The sequence below is a fragment of the Liolophura sinensis genome, chromosome 1 (assembly GCF_032854445.1).
Source record: "Liolophura sinensis isolate JHLJ2023 chromosome 1, CUHK_Ljap_v2, whole genome shotgun sequence".
Lineage (NCBI taxonomy): Eukaryota > Metazoa > Mollusca > Polyplacophora > Chitonida > Chitonidae > Liolophura > Liolophura sinensis.
In genome coordinates, this window is record NC_088295.1 from 25,778,095 (window position 1) to 25,797,389 (window position 19,295).

At 38.7% G+C, this 19,295-nt stretch overlaps 1 protein-coding gene across 1 annotated transcript in view; it reads right to left on the reverse strand.

The window, feature by feature from the left end:
- The window catches only part of LOC135473193 (cell division cycle and apoptosis regulator protein 1-like), a 31,432-nt gene extending 13,921 nt beyond the window's left edge, over positions 1–17,511 (reverse strand). The window contains 16 exon segments of the mRNA XM_064753064.1: positions 264–455; positions 2,826–2,906; positions 3,568–3,708; positions 5,512–5,595; positions 6,224–6,434; positions 9,831–10,111; positions 11,061–11,286; positions 11,762–11,920; positions 11,922–11,966; positions 12,322–12,430; positions 13,127–13,154; positions 13,434–13,548; positions 14,218–14,444; positions 15,015–15,223; positions 15,806–15,867; positions 17,416–17,511. Coding sequence (XP_064609134.1) covers positions 264–455; positions 2,826–2,906; positions 3,568–3,708; positions 5,512–5,595; positions 6,224–6,434; positions 9,831–10,111; positions 11,061–11,286; positions 11,762–11,920; positions 11,922–11,966; positions 12,322–12,430; positions 13,127–13,154; positions 13,434–13,548; positions 14,218–14,444; positions 15,015–15,223; positions 15,806–15,857 — 2,160 coding nt within the window. The 5' untranslated portion in view covers positions 15,858–15,867; positions 17,416–17,511.
- Positions 17,512–19,295: the final 1,784 nt, after the last annotated feature.

The following is a 19,295-nucleotide window of genomic DNA, read 5'->3' on the forward strand; positions in this document are numbered from 1 at the left end:
CTCCAATGGTTTGCCTGATCCAGAGAGTTCTATTCATGTTAAGAAGGTATTCTGATGTTTGTTTGGAATGAATGAATGAATGAATGCTTGGGGCTTAACATTGTACAATTTTTCAGCCACATGATGACGAAGTTTGTTTGGAACGCAAGATGATACTCTTGATGGAAAAATGGAAGTTTTCGCACCAAATATAATATTTTTCAGCCATTGGGATGGCATTCCCCTGGAGCACCCATGTTTTCCATTCATGAATGCCAACACACCTCAAAGGAATGTTCCTTGTTGTCCTCTTGTCTGTAGTCCAGCAACAGGCTGAGGGACATGACCGTACAGTCAAACTTGCCTCCCTTGGCTGTGGAGGACGGGTGTACAATGATGGCTGGGCTGTCAGGCAGCATGTACCGACGCTCTTGTATAGCCTTCTCTTTCTCATCTTTACGCTTCTTATCTTCATCCTAACAAAACAAAAAGATTGATTAAATAACATGTTTTATACTGTACATAAAAAATTGTCACTTATATGAAGATAATCAGCTTTATGGATGGAGGAAACTCAAAGTACCCATGAAACAAAGATTAGATTGGTGAACAGCTTATCTAGTACACTTATCGTCAACAGCTTATCTGGTACACATCTGGTGAACAGCTTATCTGGTACACATATGGTGAACAGCTTATCTGGTACACATATGGTGAACAGTTTATCTAGTACACATATGGTGAACAGCTTGTCTAGTACACATATAGTGAACAGCTTGTCTAGTACACATATGGTGAACAGCTTGTCTAGTACACATGTGGTGAACAGCTTATCTAGTACACATATGGTGAACAGCTTATCTAGTACACATATGGTGAACAGCTTATCTGGTACACATATGGTGAACAGCTTATCTGGTACACATATGGTGAACAGCTTATCTAGTACACATATGGTGAACAGCTTATCTAGTACACATATGGTGAACAGCCTATATAGTACACATATGGCAAATACTTTTCACACACAAAAACAGTGATGCATAGATAAAGTTTTGACCAGTAAAATGTCTGTCTGACAAGAACCACATCAGTATTTCACAAAAATTAAAGAAGTGTATGTCATATATGTGATTTACCAAAGAATAAATCCCAAAAAGCAAACAAACATGAAGCTGCATTAACCCAAACCTCTCTGCTTTGTACCTAAATAACCCCCTCCTTCCCCCCAAATCACAAAGAATGGACATGTCAATGTCTAGCATGCAGTTTTACAATTATTTATTTATTTATTTATTTATTTGACTGGTGATTTACGCATGCCATACTCAAAAATATTTTACTTATGCAGTGATGACCAGCATTATGGTAGGAAGAAACTGAACAAAGCCTAGGAGAAACCCACCAACATCCACAGGTTGCTGGCAGACCTTCCCACATATGACCAGATAGGAAACCACCATGAGCTTGAACTCACAGCAGCCGTATTGGTTGACGGCTCCTGAATCACTGTTTTGCGCTAGCATCTTTGGAGACACTGTTTTCATAAGTGCCACATGCATATATGAATTTGTATATAACATCTGAGTACAATGTAGATTAACAGGTCATCTGTAGCGACCAAAATCTAATCTGGGCAAGTCAGAAGTGACTCAATGCATGAAATTTCACTGACCATGGCTCAGTAAATTGGAGAATATGTATAGGATTGATAATCAAAAAGTACATGGGAAAGTCTGCCAGCAGGTTGCAGATGGTCTGCCCAGTTTCCTCCCACCATAATGCTGGCCACCCTCGTATAAGTGAAATATTCTTGAGTACAGCTTACATAACCAAATAAATAAATAAACATCAAAGACAAAATCTGACCAAAGAGGCCAGTCAAAGACCATTTGCCCTGACAACTCCCTTATATGATCAAGAAAGCCAACCGGTGAATCCACGTGTGAAGCTTCATCAAATCTGGATCAGTAGTTTTGGAAATACACCGTATATGAAGAAGAATTCTGAATACAAGACAGCAGATAAGTGTCCACAAACTACTGTCCTACATCATTTCCACAGGCTTTCGGCTAATGCAGCAAATTTAATAAAGATAAAAGGATCAGTTCTGAGGATATTTTGGTTCACATGAGAGAGAGGACAATGAACCTTCAGCGCTTCATAGACTATAAATCTGTTATGATCACGTGACATGCTACATGCATAAATTATTACCTAACAACTTTTTACATAAATGGACTTTGCAGAAATCAGGTTCTTTAAACGTTTTGCTTTTTTTCAGCAAACTGCCTTTCCACATGCATGCGCATTTGTTTTTCAAAGGATCTGGTTATGGGTATCTGTATTATTAATATACCAAAGAAGCAAAGATGAAGGGCTTATTAAAAACAAACAAAACTTGTATAAATCACTCATGGCACCTAAATGCCAAGGACAGCAACAGCGGGAATTGAGCCAAACTTTCTTCCATTTCTAACACTTACGAAACATTTGACACATACTCAGAATTACATGAAATCAACCAAAACATCCTCAAAAACAATGAGCCCTTATAAATGACAGATTTAGGAAAGTGACATATGCTTTTTTCTCTGTTTTGGACAATGAAGAACCACTCAGACATTTATGTTATTAATGTTCACTGGGTTCATACACCAATCATTTCTCAAATTTACACGATATTTCAAACCCAGTATTCACATTTTCCGGGCTACTTATAATAAACAGTGTACATTCACACATAAACAAGCTTAGAACAATGTAAACAACCTTATTAATTGAACTTCCACAGTTACGCACAGCTTCACTGTAATTCTTCAACCTTTTTGCCCCCTGGAATTTACCTCTTTGCTCATCTTCTCTGTTTCCTTGCTTTCCTCAACCTTCATAGCCTCTTCCTTTTTTAATTCTTCTAACGCTAAAGCCTTCATAAGAATAAAAATGACAGTTGAATAACAGATACTCATGTACTTATGAACAATTCAAATCTGACAGAAACTAATGGAAGATGTTAATCGAACACATTACACTTCAAACAAATAATATTAGTTTCTTTGATCGAAAAACTGCAGTGAATTTTTTGGTGAAAAATTGCGGTCAACTTCAAATGAATAGAACTATAAGGTGAACAAGTCTTGTACATTCACTCATGTTATTAAAATTCAGCCCATAAATATGAAAATTCATTGAGTTTTACGACACATCTTGAAGAACAAATAAGTCATAATGACACATGACAAACAACTCGTGTTGTCAAATTCTCCTTTAAAATGTTAATGAAATTAATGAATAGACAGACAGCTGTGGATTCCATTAATGAATATTAATGTACTTAATTATGGTAATAAAAGTTAATACTACAACTTTTTACCCACAACCCGGCACTGCATCAAAGTAGCACGTCGAATAACAAATGAACTATCATAAAAGAATTGAGAGTGTATTTTTCTTCTTGAAGTCAAGAAAATACAAGCAAAACTGAATTAGTGTGAATGGAAGGTCTGCTGCACTCGCTAACTGTGTTCATTATCTGTTTAATGCCCATGGGCCCATTAACACATCTCCAAAGCATTTCCCTCTCCTCACCTCTTCCTTTTTCGCTCCTTCCTCTTCTTTTTCTTGTTCCTGTTCAGCTTTCATGGCCTTGGTGAGACGGGCGATAAGCTGTGAGCGCAATCCTCGAGAACTCAGGCTCCTACACTCCAGTTCACGTCGTAAATCTACCAGCTACAGGGACAAAGTAAAGGATCAATCAAATCAGTTTAAAAATTCTGAAAAAAACAACACAAAAAAATCTTTCTACACTGCCTGATCATCCCTCACTCAATAATTAACAATTTCCTGTCAATGCCAAAAAATGGTGCAAATTTTATGCTCTGTGGAGCTCAGCCACAGGGCATCTGCATTCCATCAAAAATCAATGTTCTGACTGGCCACGCTAACACCATTACAGCCTAAACATTTAGCAGATCCAGTACCCCATCCATCTCTTATTAACTAGTGCACTAAATGTCCTCCCTATGTGTACAGGAATATAATGTCAGGTTAAACTTCCTGAGCTTGCTTGATTTGTTGCTGTTTTAGGGAGATGCATGTATATAACATAAACTAAGCATCTCATGTGAACCAACAAGAGCAACCTTAATTAAGGGTAATTCACAAACATAAATGCATTTCACATTCTGGTTAGCTCAAATTTTACATTCCAGACACAACATCGGTTTAGTTTTTACATTTTGGATTTTTTTTCTTTGCTAATTTGAAACAAGGTGACATGATATTATCAAGCAGCTTGCAGAATGATACACTGTTTTAAACTGACACAGTCTACATGTCTGCAATGATAATAATGAAGAAGTAAAGTTTCACTTTTAAACAAGATCCTCTCCATGCACAATCTTTATTAAGTGAATAACAAGATTTATGTCATATAAAACAAACAGTATACAAAGGAAATAAAAGAATAATAGCAGCCAATAAGTTGTGTTGTAACTGCTTTGTCATGTCATAACTTACATGTGGTTACAAGCAAACAACATAACTGACTACCTGTAAGTATCTAAATATTTCACTGTATATTACTTATTTTACTGAAACAAGAGTTCTTGTTTTTCTTTTTTTATAAAGATCCAAACATGAGGATCAAAAGCCTGTGCAGAGTTCATACATCTTACACATCTCAAATTTCAATGCTTTTTCAGGGCTATTCCAGTCTCAAAATTCACATTTTCCAAGCTATGTGGAAAAAATATTTTGCTCTTATACAAGCTAGAAGCAACGTACCCAGCACACCATTAAGCAATTTTGAAGAGGTTGGAAATCAAATTTCCTGAGGAAACCGTCAGCATACCGGTACTATAACCTATAGTTCAGATTGGCTCTAAAGACTCAATTCCAAGACTTTCCCAACTACAAAAAGGATGCCTGATTTTCCAGGCTTTCCAAGGCATGGAAAAGACAATTTCAAATTCCCGGTTATCAAGGCCTCATATAAACCCTGTTACGTGAACAGTCACAGTCAACGGACGACAAATTCCTTTCACAACAGGCATAAACAAATACAGGTTAAAATTGACTACATGTACCTCACAATACTGAGGAACAGGTGTAAATGGACTCAAAACTTGAAAAAAAACAGTGGAAATGATATTCACTTTATACCTTAATTCCTCAACCTTTTCACATATGTAAGAGCTACTTTCAGTTCAATTTATGCACATTTTTAAGTTGATTTTGGAGACAAAACTATATTGGTTAGATTGGCCAATTTCAGGGCCTCACAAAAGGTGGAATTTTATCAACCTACACAGAATAATGCCTTCACAATATGTCTGAATAAAAACCTTGCAAACATGCCAAAAAGTTGAAGAACTACAGTACTCCGATTCCCACTAAGCAGTTTAACAAAGCCGACTCAAAGAGAAGCATACATGTATCGCCACTGCATGACATTACTAACTTACCCCTGCTGAACAGGCATGGCAGGTTAGAGGCTTGCAACATGTGATCAGTTATATCAGTTTGCATTACCTTCATGCTGCGAGGATCAAGCTCAGAAAAGTGAGTGGGATCAGTATGTTCTGAGTCGTCCATAGCTTCGCTCTCTTCATCCTCCTAGAACAGGGTGATACGCAAGAAAACAACATCTGACTTCACAGTCGTCATGAGATGCTCACTTCAAAAACAGCAATGTTACATTTACTGTCCCCCCCCCCTCAACATTACAATTTTGAGCATTAAAACTAGAATAAATGAAAACATTAAGGAAGTTGGCGTAAAAAAAAAAAAAAAAAAAAAATGGGATAAACTGATGATAAAAAAAATTGTTATCTTTAAATGTGATAGAAATATTCTGCATTCAGTCCACACTGAAATTGGTAAACTGGGAAAGAGAAAGGTTCCCTAGACAGACAACAATGTACATGATGACCTGAAAACAAAACAAATCTGGTGCTCGTCAATGTCTGTTTGCTCATTAAGCGTTAAGTAAATGTAAAAACCCGTCCCCGAGGACCCTTAGTGATGAAGCTAGTTAACCCCCGTGAGGACCATAGCTGCTGTGTTATGTGCACCCAATAGGCCATCTTGCTGCTTTTGATCTTTAGTTAGGGATTACAAGTATGATGTCCAGGGTCCGAGAGTTAAAGGACTGGGTGGGGGGGAGGGAAGAAAAAGGGATGGTCATAGGGCCAAGACTGTAAACAATAAAAGAGAGAAAAAATAAACCAAAAGTATGCAGTGCCTGTGAGACTGCCTCCATTCCATCTTCTGGGCTCAGCTTGGAGCGCAGGTGCTTTTTATACGCAGCCTGCAGAGCCTCCCACTCCAGCTGTGTTGGGGTACAACTCCAAACGTCTGGTAAGAAAACCACAACAGTTTCTACACGAGCAGGGACCACCCGGCCTTTGTGGGTCTCTTCAGCACGCAGGTAGCGGATCTCTGCAAACCGATACCTGAAGAGTGATTGGGGTTAACAATTACTACATATCCCGAGCACGAGGGGCCTACTCTCAATGCTAAACAACACTGCTACAGCTAGGCTGATAGTCAGCCATACTCACATTGTCTCACAGTCTTTACTAGTCCCCACTGATTTCTGACAACTGACTATTCTCACAAAACCTTGTATTACAATGTACACGTGCCCTCTGTTACCTAGCATGCAGCTGGCAAGCCTATAACGGAACAGGCAAAAGGCTCTGGGCACAACAACAAACATGACTCTCCGTCGCCTGACTTGCTGAGTGATCTTCTGTTTTATATGTAAACATTACAATTACACATGGAGAAAATTGGTGCAACAGAAGAAGAATTTTGCATGCAAGTCAGGAAATAGAAAGTTAATCAGTCATAACACCATGTGTATGTTGTTGCTGTACTCAGGACTTTTTAGCTGTTGTGCTACCAGACTGTCGGCTGGGCGCCATGCCAGTAACGCAAGACAAACACAATTTTAGCAGACTAACCCCTGAGAGATTAATATGCTTCCCACTTTAACAGGATTTCACTTGTGTTCCCAAAGTACATGTAGTTTCCTCACAGAAATTATATCATAGCTTTATCTAGCAGGACAGGTTAGAATATCTATTAATCTCACAATTAAAAAGAGTGACTTAAAGGAATGTATAAATGTTTTGCACCTCAAAAATTTCTGCAGTCTCAAATAAAGAAATAAGTTTCAGATGTACATATAAATAACTGGTGTAGCCTATAACTCAGGTAAATGTCTGAAGTGAAGGCAACTAGATTATTGGAAGGAGAAAAGAAACACTTCAGCTGATGGGGAATCTTCACATATCACCAGAACTCTGATAAACCTTCTTACATTAAACAACAGCAAGTGGGGGGGGGGGCTTACTTTTGTGAAAACTTTCAGAATCTCAATGTACCAAATCTTAATGAAAATGTACATGAACAGCTCACCATAACTAATTACACGTGCATGTACTATTACATACAGGCTTCATTTAACTGTTCTTAAAAACTTAATGAATGAAGGTTAAATTTTTACATTTTTTTTTCTTACAAAATTATTTTGACACCACTGTCAAATTTTTGTTTCTTTTACTTTTTTTTTTTCATATAAATGGCTATCTACATTTGGCTTTAGTTTCCCTTTTCCTCACATTAGCTCTGCTTAAATTTATATATAAGAATCTTGCAAAATTTGATGTACATTGCACATGCTTTAATTCCATGTACATGACATCAAAAATGGATTAATTGACATGGTACAAATACTGGCATATTCAGGTATCAGGTTGACACAAACATGGCATGCAGGTTAATAATGATTATTGATGTAATATCCAGCACAAGATAAAACTTCACATTTAATATTATTTTCAATAACAAGGATCTTAACTGATATCAGTGTGTGGACAGATGTATGCTTATGTGCAGTTAAACATTTGTAATAACTCTACATCGCACTACATAAGTTAACATCGCTTGTAAGATTTGTCTCCCTTTAGTACAATTGTTTACCAATATACATATAGTGATACAACTAAATTAAAGGTGGAGAAAACACAAAAATGACATAAAGTTCAGATGAAAGAGTGCAAAAAGTTATTCCTAAATGTGGTCTTCAATATTTTTTTCTGATTTTTCCTTAAGGAGAGAAAGACACGTGAAAATAATTTTTGTATGGTGGGTATATATGACCACCTTTTGGTATTTATAGTCTTTGATAATGTCATAAATGAGGATGTAACACAGGTTTAATAAATATTTTTGCACCAGAATTTGTTCTTTTCAGCTAACAAATATATTAAACCTCAATTTGGATCATATTTATATTTTTCATATGTTCATAAATACTATCACAATTTAGGTTAAACGCATATGTTTCGATATAAACAACAAATTTACATTCAAATAAATTTATTAGACAAGCATCACATCCTTATTTAGAACATTATTATATAATGAATAAATACCAAATGTTGGTCCCAAATATCCACCATATAAAAATATCTTCAAAATACCTTTTTCTCTTGAAAAAAAAAAAAAAATCCCAAAAAATATTAAAGATCCATATTTGCAAATAAGTCTTGATGCTCTTTCATCTAATTCTGGCATCATTTTCATGTTTTTCCTCCTCCTGTTTCCAGAGGTCGTGCTTTATTAAAGAAATGAACATGTAACAAAAAATTCAAACATTTACAGTTTGAATGACTAAATATACATTTAACATCCAAAATGCAGATGCAGATGTCTTTTGTTTCTTTTTGCTTTCTGATTTGGTTTTTTTGTTTTTTTTTCTGGTTTCTTATTTTTATACTTCAGTTCTGTGATCCTTTCCACATCCACAAAAAATACAAGAATTTTTATGATGAAAAAATAATATTGTTTGTACCCAAAAACGTAGTTTGATTTAACGTCATCAGGTTGCTTTATCGGTGAAGGAAAGCATCAAATATTACATTTACATTTATATTTATTTTCAGTGAAAATGCTAAAAGAAAGAGCAATATTGAAAGTTTTATCAATTATTTTATCACAGTTTTTAATAAATATGTACCAACATAAGCATGGCTTTATTCTGTTTCACTCTACAAAAGGTTGAAAGAAATCATTTTGTAGATGTCACTATTTCCATAGGGTGAAACAACACAGAGAATTCAATCAGCCTTCTCTTTTTTTATCTTTAATAAAATAATGTAACTGAAATTGCATGTATTGTGCTTTCAGGACATTTTGAATACGTCTACTGAAGTCTGTCTTCTGTGAACCATTTAGAAATTCATTTATCATGAGATGGAGTTCATCCACATCTCACATAAGTCATCTCAGAATTGGGCACTAAAATTCAATGGACACTCCTAGCTCTTCAACACCTTCAAAGGTAATTCATAAATCTCTAGCAGATTCAGTCTTGGAGGCTTTTCAACTCACTATATGCACCAGTGAATTTGAAATCTCACAGGTTTATGGACACTGGATGTTGGAAATCAGGTGGTTCTGGAGCAAGATGCCTAGTACCAATCAAAGCTCTGTCAGGTAATAGGTTGACATACCTGTGCAGATTTCTAATGCAGATAGTCCAGTCTTCAAGACAAAATCCCAAAATGTCACGAGAATGACTTTTAAAGGTGAGTTGAAGTACCATCGAACAGAGTTCACACCTATGAGGTGAGTGTTTGTAAGAAGCCACGGATTCCAAGTTTCGGGGAATATTGGAATTTTTAAAAATGGCACACTGAGTCCATCTAGATGAACAAGTCTACCAGCTGTAGTTGCTACTGTAAGAGAGGACCCTTCATCTTCAGAATGAAATGTGCCCCTCGCCTTTCCAAACCTCTCCCCACTCTCAGCCCACCCCACACCCCATGCCAACAACTCACCACTTGGTGCATCCACTGAGGTCAATTCCTGTCAAGGCTTTTGTGGTTCTAATGGCTGTGTTGATCAGCACCCTCGGATCCTCCTCGGGATTCTGCCCGTCCACTGAAGGGGACCATGCCCCGCCGATAGCCATGGGCTCCCCCTTCCCCCTGAGACCCACCAGGAATTGTATCAGGCGGGTGGGGTGCTGGAAATTCTCTCGGACTTCTGAGGGGTCATCAGCTAAGGAGCAAGAAGCATGGAACAGCTCCTCCATAGACGGGCTGGCCAACAACATGACCTGAAACAGTCAGTGACACACTGAGTCATACTATCAATCAACATGGGTCTTAACTAGACTTACTGAATTAAAACATGTATTTCATAATGAGTCACTTTCGCATTTCTGATGGCCGCCATTTTATTGGCGGTGAAAACCAGAAATTTCAAAGGCAACTGTCCGTGAATGGGTGCTAATTTGATCATGGCTGCTCTGTTGTGGCAAGTGTAGTGAGGCATATCCGGAAATGCCAATGTCACTTATACTGACAAGGATTACATAAAGATCACAGCTACTCTGTTGTGGCAAGTGTAGTGATGCATATCCGGAAATGCCAATGTCGCTTATACTGACAAGGATTACATAAAGATCACGGCTACTCTGTTGTGGCAAGTGTAGTGACACATATCCGGAAATGCCAATGTCGCTTATACTGACAAGGATTACATAAAGATCACGGCTGCCCCGTTGTGACAAGTGTAGTGACGCATATCCGGAATGCCAATGTCGCTTATACGGACAAGGATTACATAAAGATCACAGCTACTCTGTTGTGGCAAGTGTAGTGACACATATCCGGAAATGCCAATGTCGCTTATACTGACAAGGATTACATAAAGATCACGGCTGCCCTGTTGTGGCAAGTGTAGTGACGCATATCCGGAAATGCCAACGTCGCTTATACTGACAAGGATTACATAAAGATCACGGCTGCTCTGTTTTTGATCGGTGCTTTATGGCTTACTCAAGAATATTTCACTTATTTGACAGCTGGCAGCATTTATGGTGGTAAAGACCTGGGCATGGCCCACAGCAATCCCACAACCATTCTCAGACGAGTGGGTGATCTTCTCAAGTAAAACAGCAGAGGATGTCAACAAGAGCTGGACTAGAACACGCAATGACCACATTGGTATGAAGCTCCTGATTCACTGTGCGTTAGATGCCTGCAGCTTGGACACTAGCTTACCTTGGCACTAAACTTGTGGTCAACATCTGCTGGTTCTGGCTGACTAGTCACAGATGACAGAGGCTCTACATCTTTATGCATAACATGAAAATTACAAGACTGCCCCAACTGAAAAGACCGGGCATGGGGGAAGGCCTCTGTCCATGTGAACGTGGTGTTGAAGAAATCGCTGGGAATGTACATATTGCTGTAACGTGATTTTATACTAATGACATTTGCCTCTCGCCTGAAATATAAGAAAAGCAAGGTGTAGACTGAAAGATCATATACTGATAAATGTCCACATGTAGTGAAAAGAGGATGACAGGATTTTTAATATATGGATCTGAAAAGATGACAAAATTTACTTACTCTACTTCAAAGCCTATTTCAAAACATCATTAATTTTAGTTTTTGCTTTGTACTGGACCATAAGTCACCCTAATCAAACACTTTAGTTACTGCATTTCCCTAAAATTTAACTTTTTTCAAGTGACATATTTTGCTTGTTTCTGACTGATTCAGCCACACAGTTACTACAGAAGGTTTTTTTTTTTTTTTTTTTTTTACAAAGATTGATCAGTTCTTAACACTTAAGTATGGCCATCAAGTACAAATTGAAGATTTCCTCTATTAATACACTAAATCTACGTGCATATATGAACAATGAGCACTCTAAATTGGTGATAAATGTTTGAATAACATTACACTCCCTTACTCACATGTCAAAGGAAAGTTTGGGGATCTGGGTCACATATCTGGTGCAGCGCGTACAGGTCGTCTGCGTAAGGGACTGCGAGGGCGGACAGGCGGGGAGGCGCGTCGTCCAGGGGGGGGAACGTGACCTCTTCCTAACCTGGCGTAAACGATCACGTCTCTCCACGGTCTCGTTCTCTCTCTCTATCACGATCTTTGTCACGATCATATCTCATCATTGCTCAGCGCGCCTGGCTGGGAGGTTACTCTTGTTCCTGTTACGCAAAAGTAGAAAACAATGTTTTTATTTATCTTCTACTCAATAGCAGATTTAAATATCTACATGACTTCCATACTTAAGAACTTTTTTGGTGGAGGATACCAGAGTGCAGAGCAAAACCCACTAAACTCTGGCAAGTTTCTGACGAACTTTTCCACTTTGACACATGGATATGCCCACCATGTTAGTGAAAGTCAAGAGGTTTCCTACTAACATTAGATTGCACAAACAGCCACAAAAGTGTTGTTGACTGCTTAAGTCACCAAATGGCTCACAAGCAGCAAGAGTGAAGAAATCTACAAATACCCTATCCAAGGAACAGGTTTGAAGCCACACCTCATTAATCCTAGTGGTTGATAGACAAGCGTCTTTTTAACTACACCACTGCGATCCCAGCAGCAGTTCAAAATATTTGCTGAAAAGAACAGCAATGACTGATCTAGTTATGGCTTGATGATCACATAGTTCTTATTACTTACTTCTGATCACACCGTCTTATTACTGAACTGCTGATAGAACCTCATTTAACAAACTCAAGAATGCCCAAAACTGATTACCTTAAAGATAACCACCACAGTGTTAGTCTGTAACCAATAAACCAGTCTTTTAATAAAGTTACCACCACAAAATAAACAGCTATTTTTGAATAGTCTAGAATTACCATTTTCATCCCACCTAAGACATAGCCTACATAGAGAGCCAAGTCAATCAATATACCCAAACATATGGATTGATGTTTTATAGAATACTTCTCCACAGATAATAGTACCTTTCACACACACAGGTGCTACTATCTGCCTGAAACACTGCATCAAATAAATTTAAGAACTTGCAATCTGCACAATGTTTTCAAATTGATTCGTTAACTTCTGAATGTCCCTTAATAGGGACACGTTAGCATACCTGGGCCCTGTTGACTGGCTGAGCTATGATCTGTGACTGCTGTAGTGGTACCCCTCCCTGACCACCTATGCCTCTGCCATCGCTCCTATGCCTCCACCCAGCCCTCCCATGGGACCAGGTCCCATTAGGCCAGCCATGCCTATGGGGGGAGGGGCTGTGACAGCACCATGTCCTGTTGGGTAGTGACCCCTTCAATCCACCTATGCACCTGCAGGGCCCTGAGCATTGACTGAAGGCTAGATGGAAAGGAGTAAAAAGTGACAAAAATTTAGCAAACTTGAAATAACAAATTACATTTTCTGGTTGAAAACTTGCGAGTTGATGCCATTAAACTAAAGACCAACATACATGCACTATGATGTATTAATAACACCAGCGCGGAATCACGGTTTTCCCTTTTCTGATATAACAGCCAAGTAGAGTATCAATTCGTAAAGGTCTCTGAAGCTAACATCAACTGATTCCTCGAACCATTAGCTGAAAACAAATATGCCAATCCTGCCTTGATGTTTTACCTGATTTGGAAGGACTTGGATTCTGGCTGCATTCCATTTGAATGGCATAGTTGGATTGTAGGTCGCCTCCACAAGAACTCTCTCCCCTACTTTAGGCATGGAGCCTTTCACACAGCTGAAAACAGTAGGAAAACATGAAAAATGTCTACAGGTTATGTAGTCAGCGCAAAATGGTCAAAATCGGCAGTAAAAAAAATATTTAATGGTTGCCCAAAATATTATCTGAACAAAATCTTTGTATAGAGCCAGGGCCTCCGTGGCCCAGTTGGTTAGCGTGCTAGTGCAGCGTAATGACCCAGGAGTCTCTCACCAATGCGGTTGCTGTGAGTTCAAGTCCAGCTCATGCTGGCTTTCTCTCCGGTCGTACGTGGGAAGGTCTGCCAGCAACCTGCGGATGGTCGTGGGTTTCCCACAGGCTGTGCCCGGTTTCCACCCACCATAATGCTGGCCGCCGTCATATAAGTGAAATATTCTTGAGTAAGGCGTAAAACACCAATCAAATAAATAAATAAATAAATTGTATTAAGCCTTGGTGATTACTGAACTGTACTTTATCACAAAATTTAATACAAAGGCCTTGAAAACAATTTAGAAATCAGTTTAAAAATGTTCTTGTTAGAGCAAGCTTGTTCTGTGAATTTCAATTTGATGACAAAACTCGCTCACAACACAATTGCACGCTTCCTTGAAGTGCTTGTATTTGCAAACATCTCCTTTCCAAATGACAATATATGTGTAAAGTACAACAAGTAATTTGAACACTGTTTGAGGGCAGTTTTGTTACCTTTTCTGGAAGAATACATCCTCATCCACAAAGCCAAAGTTTTCGTGAAGTTTCGTGATTGTCCCTGTGAAGACCCTCTGTTTGGGGTGATGTTGTTGTTGCTGCTGCTGTTGGTTTGGCCTGAGGTTGGGGTAACTCACCGGAGGGACAGCATTTGTCCCTAATGAGGTGGGGATGGCTATCCCTGGCTGAGGTATTACGGTATTACCATGTTGTATTTGACCCTGCTGAAAAACAGATCAGAGAGTATTCAAGTAATACTTGCTTTAAATATTCATTTCAGGTTGAGCAGTACGTGTGCAAATTCAACTTGACATCACATCTGACACATGATCAACTCTAGGTTCATGTGCAGGACAACTGTATGATCTGCCATATATGGTAAGATTATAAAAGAAACTTGTTCACTGCTCAAACAGTTTTGCTACACGATGATATTTCTAAAAAACTTGCTGCACTATGTAGTTGACAGAGAACAAATTGCATTTTGTTACCAGTATTTTGTAACCAGCAACTTATAGAGTATGTGTAAAATAAAACCACTTTATCAAAATAACACCTATGTTGTATGCAGGTCAAATGATGTTGAAATATTTAAAATTTAAAGTTTGTATCTATTTATTTATCTATTTGATTGGTGTTTTATGCCATACTCAAGAATATTTCACTTATACGACAGCGGCCAGTTTTATGATGGGAGGAAACCGGGCAGCCCGAGGGAGAAAGTTTGTATCTATGATTTTCCTTTAACAGGTGTTTAAAAGCTGAAGGCATTGCTGACTCAACTTTTCACTCACCTGGGCCTGTTGGATGGCTACAGCTGCTAACTGTTGGGCCGCAGCGAACTGTGGCTGTGGCATGCCTGGAGCAGAGCCAGCCACAGTATACACCGTGGGTCCAGGGCCTGCCACCCCTTGCTGATGGGGGAGAAGAGGGCCCCCAGGGACCTGAGCTTGACCTAGGTTAGGACCACCCAACCCTCCTGCCCCTGACACATTGATGAACTCTGGAACAAAAATAAAATAGGGTCATATTGTATATACTTTGTCTTGGAGTGGTATGACTAAAACTCTACTCATCTAAATTTCTACCTTTCAAGCCACCAGCTGGCACATGGATGGAGGGCAGAGTTTAAAACATAGTGCATCTTGGCTTTTGACATATGCTGAAATTTCAATGACTATGATTACTATTAAAAGACGCCTTACCAATACAGCATTTGACATTTCTGCAAGCTCAATGACTTTATGAATCCATGCAAACTAAACATTGGAACAATTTTAAATTGTGACTGAGGTAAGTAAAATTTTCCTGCTAGACTAATACACAGATAACTGGCCAGGGCTCAATGTACTACATGAAGCAGAGGTCTGTTGGACTAGACTGTGTACATTAGTGAAATAAGTCCATGTAACTCAAGCTACATAATCAGGAAAATACAGCCTACAAGAATAATTTAGCCATATACATACACATTTGATTTAGTAAATTATTCACAATAAAATGAGCCTATTTCTATTTATTATTGGAACAGTTAGAGCAAACAGAGCTATCAGTATCACTATAATAGATAGAGAATGAATCTCACCAGTTGGTCGTGCCCAGGGAGGGTTCTTCCCTGCAGAGAACTGGGACATCATCAACTTGGTGCTGAAGTGTTAAAACACAGACAAATTATCATTTGACATAACGTACTGACATTAAAAATGTACTCAAAAGTTTTCCAGTTATATGATGGCAGTCAGGTTTACAGGTGGAGTTAAACAAACACAATGCAGCATCTGTCAAGTTCATACAAAATGCAGCAAAGGATGTAAGTTTGCGTTCACTTCAGGAGGCAAGTGTTCAAACTATGCTGGTTATGAGTACATGTATATATTACTCTTTCCATCGAAGAACCTGTCTTCTGATAGACTTATTTGGACCTGTCGTCATGACCATGACCACTTCCATGGTAAAACAGCAATATAACTTTCAGCCAGCAGTTGAAGAAACCTGCAATGCATATTTAACTGTTAAAGTGGAAAGGTATGCCACTTATTTCACATACTTAGAATCCTTAGGAAGAATTTGTTTTAGTACCTCTAAGGTTTATCGTGCTATAGCAGAATGTTCATAATGCTAAACTGAACTTTATTACTCCTCTCAAGCAGTCAATGAATTCAAATGTTTACTTGGGTGGGGCATTCATTGTGTGCATGTTTTGAACTTCTTCGGTTCCTTATATGGAAATAAGATCACAACTCTTCAAACCTAACTAAGCTCTCTCGCAGCTCATTTTCTGAAAACTTCCACGTCTGAGAAACAACATCCGTTTAAATAAGTCGGGAATTAGTTCAAAATGAGATGATCATCTGATACAGACTGTATCATGAATGATACCACCTTGTGCAATTACTTTCAGTTCAGATGTTAGATGTTGTGGACAAACAGCAGTCAATGGACCAGTCATTTGGGCCACAAGATAACAAGTTCACGCATCTTGCATGGCCGGGTCTGTCGGCCCAATGGTGGCTGCTGTAAAATCATCATTTTTAGCCATGTTAGTTCACAAGAACCTCCACCTTGTCTCGTCTCAACTCGTGAGATTCCTGGAATGCCTACTCGGAGTCTGGCAGGTTCATGGAGTTTTAGGCAAGACAGTCCTGGGCCTCTCGCAAACTAAAGCAGCTAAAGGGCGTGATATTTTACAGTACCTGCTAATGGCGCCCTTGAGCCGACAGACCTGAGAATGCCAGATGTACCTTCAATCCAGCAAATAGCGTAAAATCACGCATTCTGGTCGCATTAGTTTGCAAGAGCACCCACCCTGTCTCGCATAAACCTCTGTGAACTCGCGAGATTCGTGACTTCGCCAGACTTCTGAACTCGAGAGACCTCTGAAATGCCGATTTGGCTAATTAAACTAGGTGATGATGAATGTTACAAGTTAATCCATACATATAGGAGCTTAAAACCTGGTCTGATAAGCCTTACTTTATTGCTATCAAAGTATTCTACTATATTAAAACAACTGATCTGCTCGTAGAACCAAAACAGTATAGCCTAAGAAAGACTTGACATAAAGATCTAATTCGGGTATTGAACAATGCTCAGTTTTCGTCCACAGAAGATTTGACAAATAACAAAACAGCAAGTGATCGGCTAGGCAATAAGATGTCTGCAAACAAGAAGCCAGTAGTATATAAAAAGCTCTACCTTTGTGGCTTCTCTTGCAACAATGTAGATTCTTAAATATTTGCAAAATCCGTCTGTACACTGTGGACACCACCTCTCGCCCGCCAACATAAATTTACAAACCGGATGTGGTTAAAGGTCACGGATTGACTCGTATCTTGTTAGTGTATTGCATTCACAACATCACATGAACCACCTTTAATAGGGATAAGTCCATCAGCATACATTGTCATTAGAATCCGCCCGAAGTAGCACGTGCAGAATCACCTGGGTACAGGCCACCGATGTGAAATTAAAATAGTAGTCGTAAACACATACAAAGGCCTATGCAATTACATTAATCTATCCAACTATAGGCCTGTAAGTATGCCACGCTGAAGTCATGTACCGGTACAACGTAGATTTACAGAATGTCAAAGTGGAATGATAAAAAAAAAAAAATAATGAGAAGTTACAATTATGACATTTAGCCTGAGCGCAGAATAAATGCAAACTTAAACGGCGTACCAGAAGAAAAACCTCAATTTAAGCCACGCACCAGGGCAGATGTATACAGATATCATTATATCGACCACACTGAAATTCTGCTGGACCAATTTCAGACATTTAGCTCTTGATTTAACAGTGGGTTTAAACGTCTTACATGTAATCCTACGCATAAATTTTTTGTGTTAAAATTCAAATTATGCAGGCCTATGTGATTGTATGTTAAGCATAATGACAACACAGCATTTTGAGTATTTCCAGAATAGCGACATCTAATGAATAGCAATTAACATCACCGCATTTTTTTTTTACCTAACTCTGCTTAAGCCATGGTGCTGGGTGGGGGGGGGGGGGGGGCGTGGCAATTGCTACTGTATATGCATTTACATGAACAGTTAGAATAAAACCCTGACTGAAGTAAACTGACAAGAGGCCGTATTTCACCGATTACATACGATTATGTGCCAGCTATTACACTGTCGTCGCTGCTCTGGTTTTACTCTCTATGCTGTTCGTCTTTAATTATACTTATGTATTTATATATTTATTTGATTGTTTGCTTAAAATCTTACTGAGGGATTTTCACTTAGGCCTATATGATGGCGGTCGTTTTCATGAGTGGAGGAAACCGGAGTACCCGGAGTAAAGCACCCACCTACTTTCCCACACACAATGTACAGGTGTGAATACCACATTGGCGAAGAGAAGTGGTCTTCAGGAAGTCTTGAATCCCGTTGACCACTTATAGTTAAAATTCCTCAGAAGCAATGAGAAAGAAGAAACCTAAATTTAATGCCCATGCAAGGCCATGTATTGTAACAAAACGGTGTAACTTCTTCACAAACTTCTTTTTTTTTGGGCTTTGCCAAGATAGAATCGCTGCAAATAAGGTGTAGTCATTGTTTTAGTGTTTGTTTTAGCCTTCTCCTCGCTTCAAAGTGGCAAAAACAGCGGTAAGTCAACTGGCTTATATTATTATTGATCATTTATTCATCATTATGCATTTATCCCTAGTGTCATAACAATGTAACAGCATGTTTGCCTCTTTGCGCTGCCATAATACATGAAAGGGTAACCTTTAAACAAGTCTACCTACCTCATCGGGAATATTCACGTCAACGAAGCCGCCCTACCTCCCACCTAACGCTACAACGTGTACTTGATAAATATAGGTTTCCTAATGAACCACAGTTTCGACCTTTGCTAAAATTGCGCATGAAGAAATTGTACGCCAATTTCAAACAGATTTCCATGTGTTTGCATGTGGTGAATTACACTGGATTTTTATTTATGTTTTGAACAATACCCATTTTGTCCTTCACTTCCACGGAATATGTATTTATATATAGTCAAAAATCCATGCATTCTTGACATTTGTACTCAATTAAACTAGCGGTTTTCTTTGGTTTTCAGTG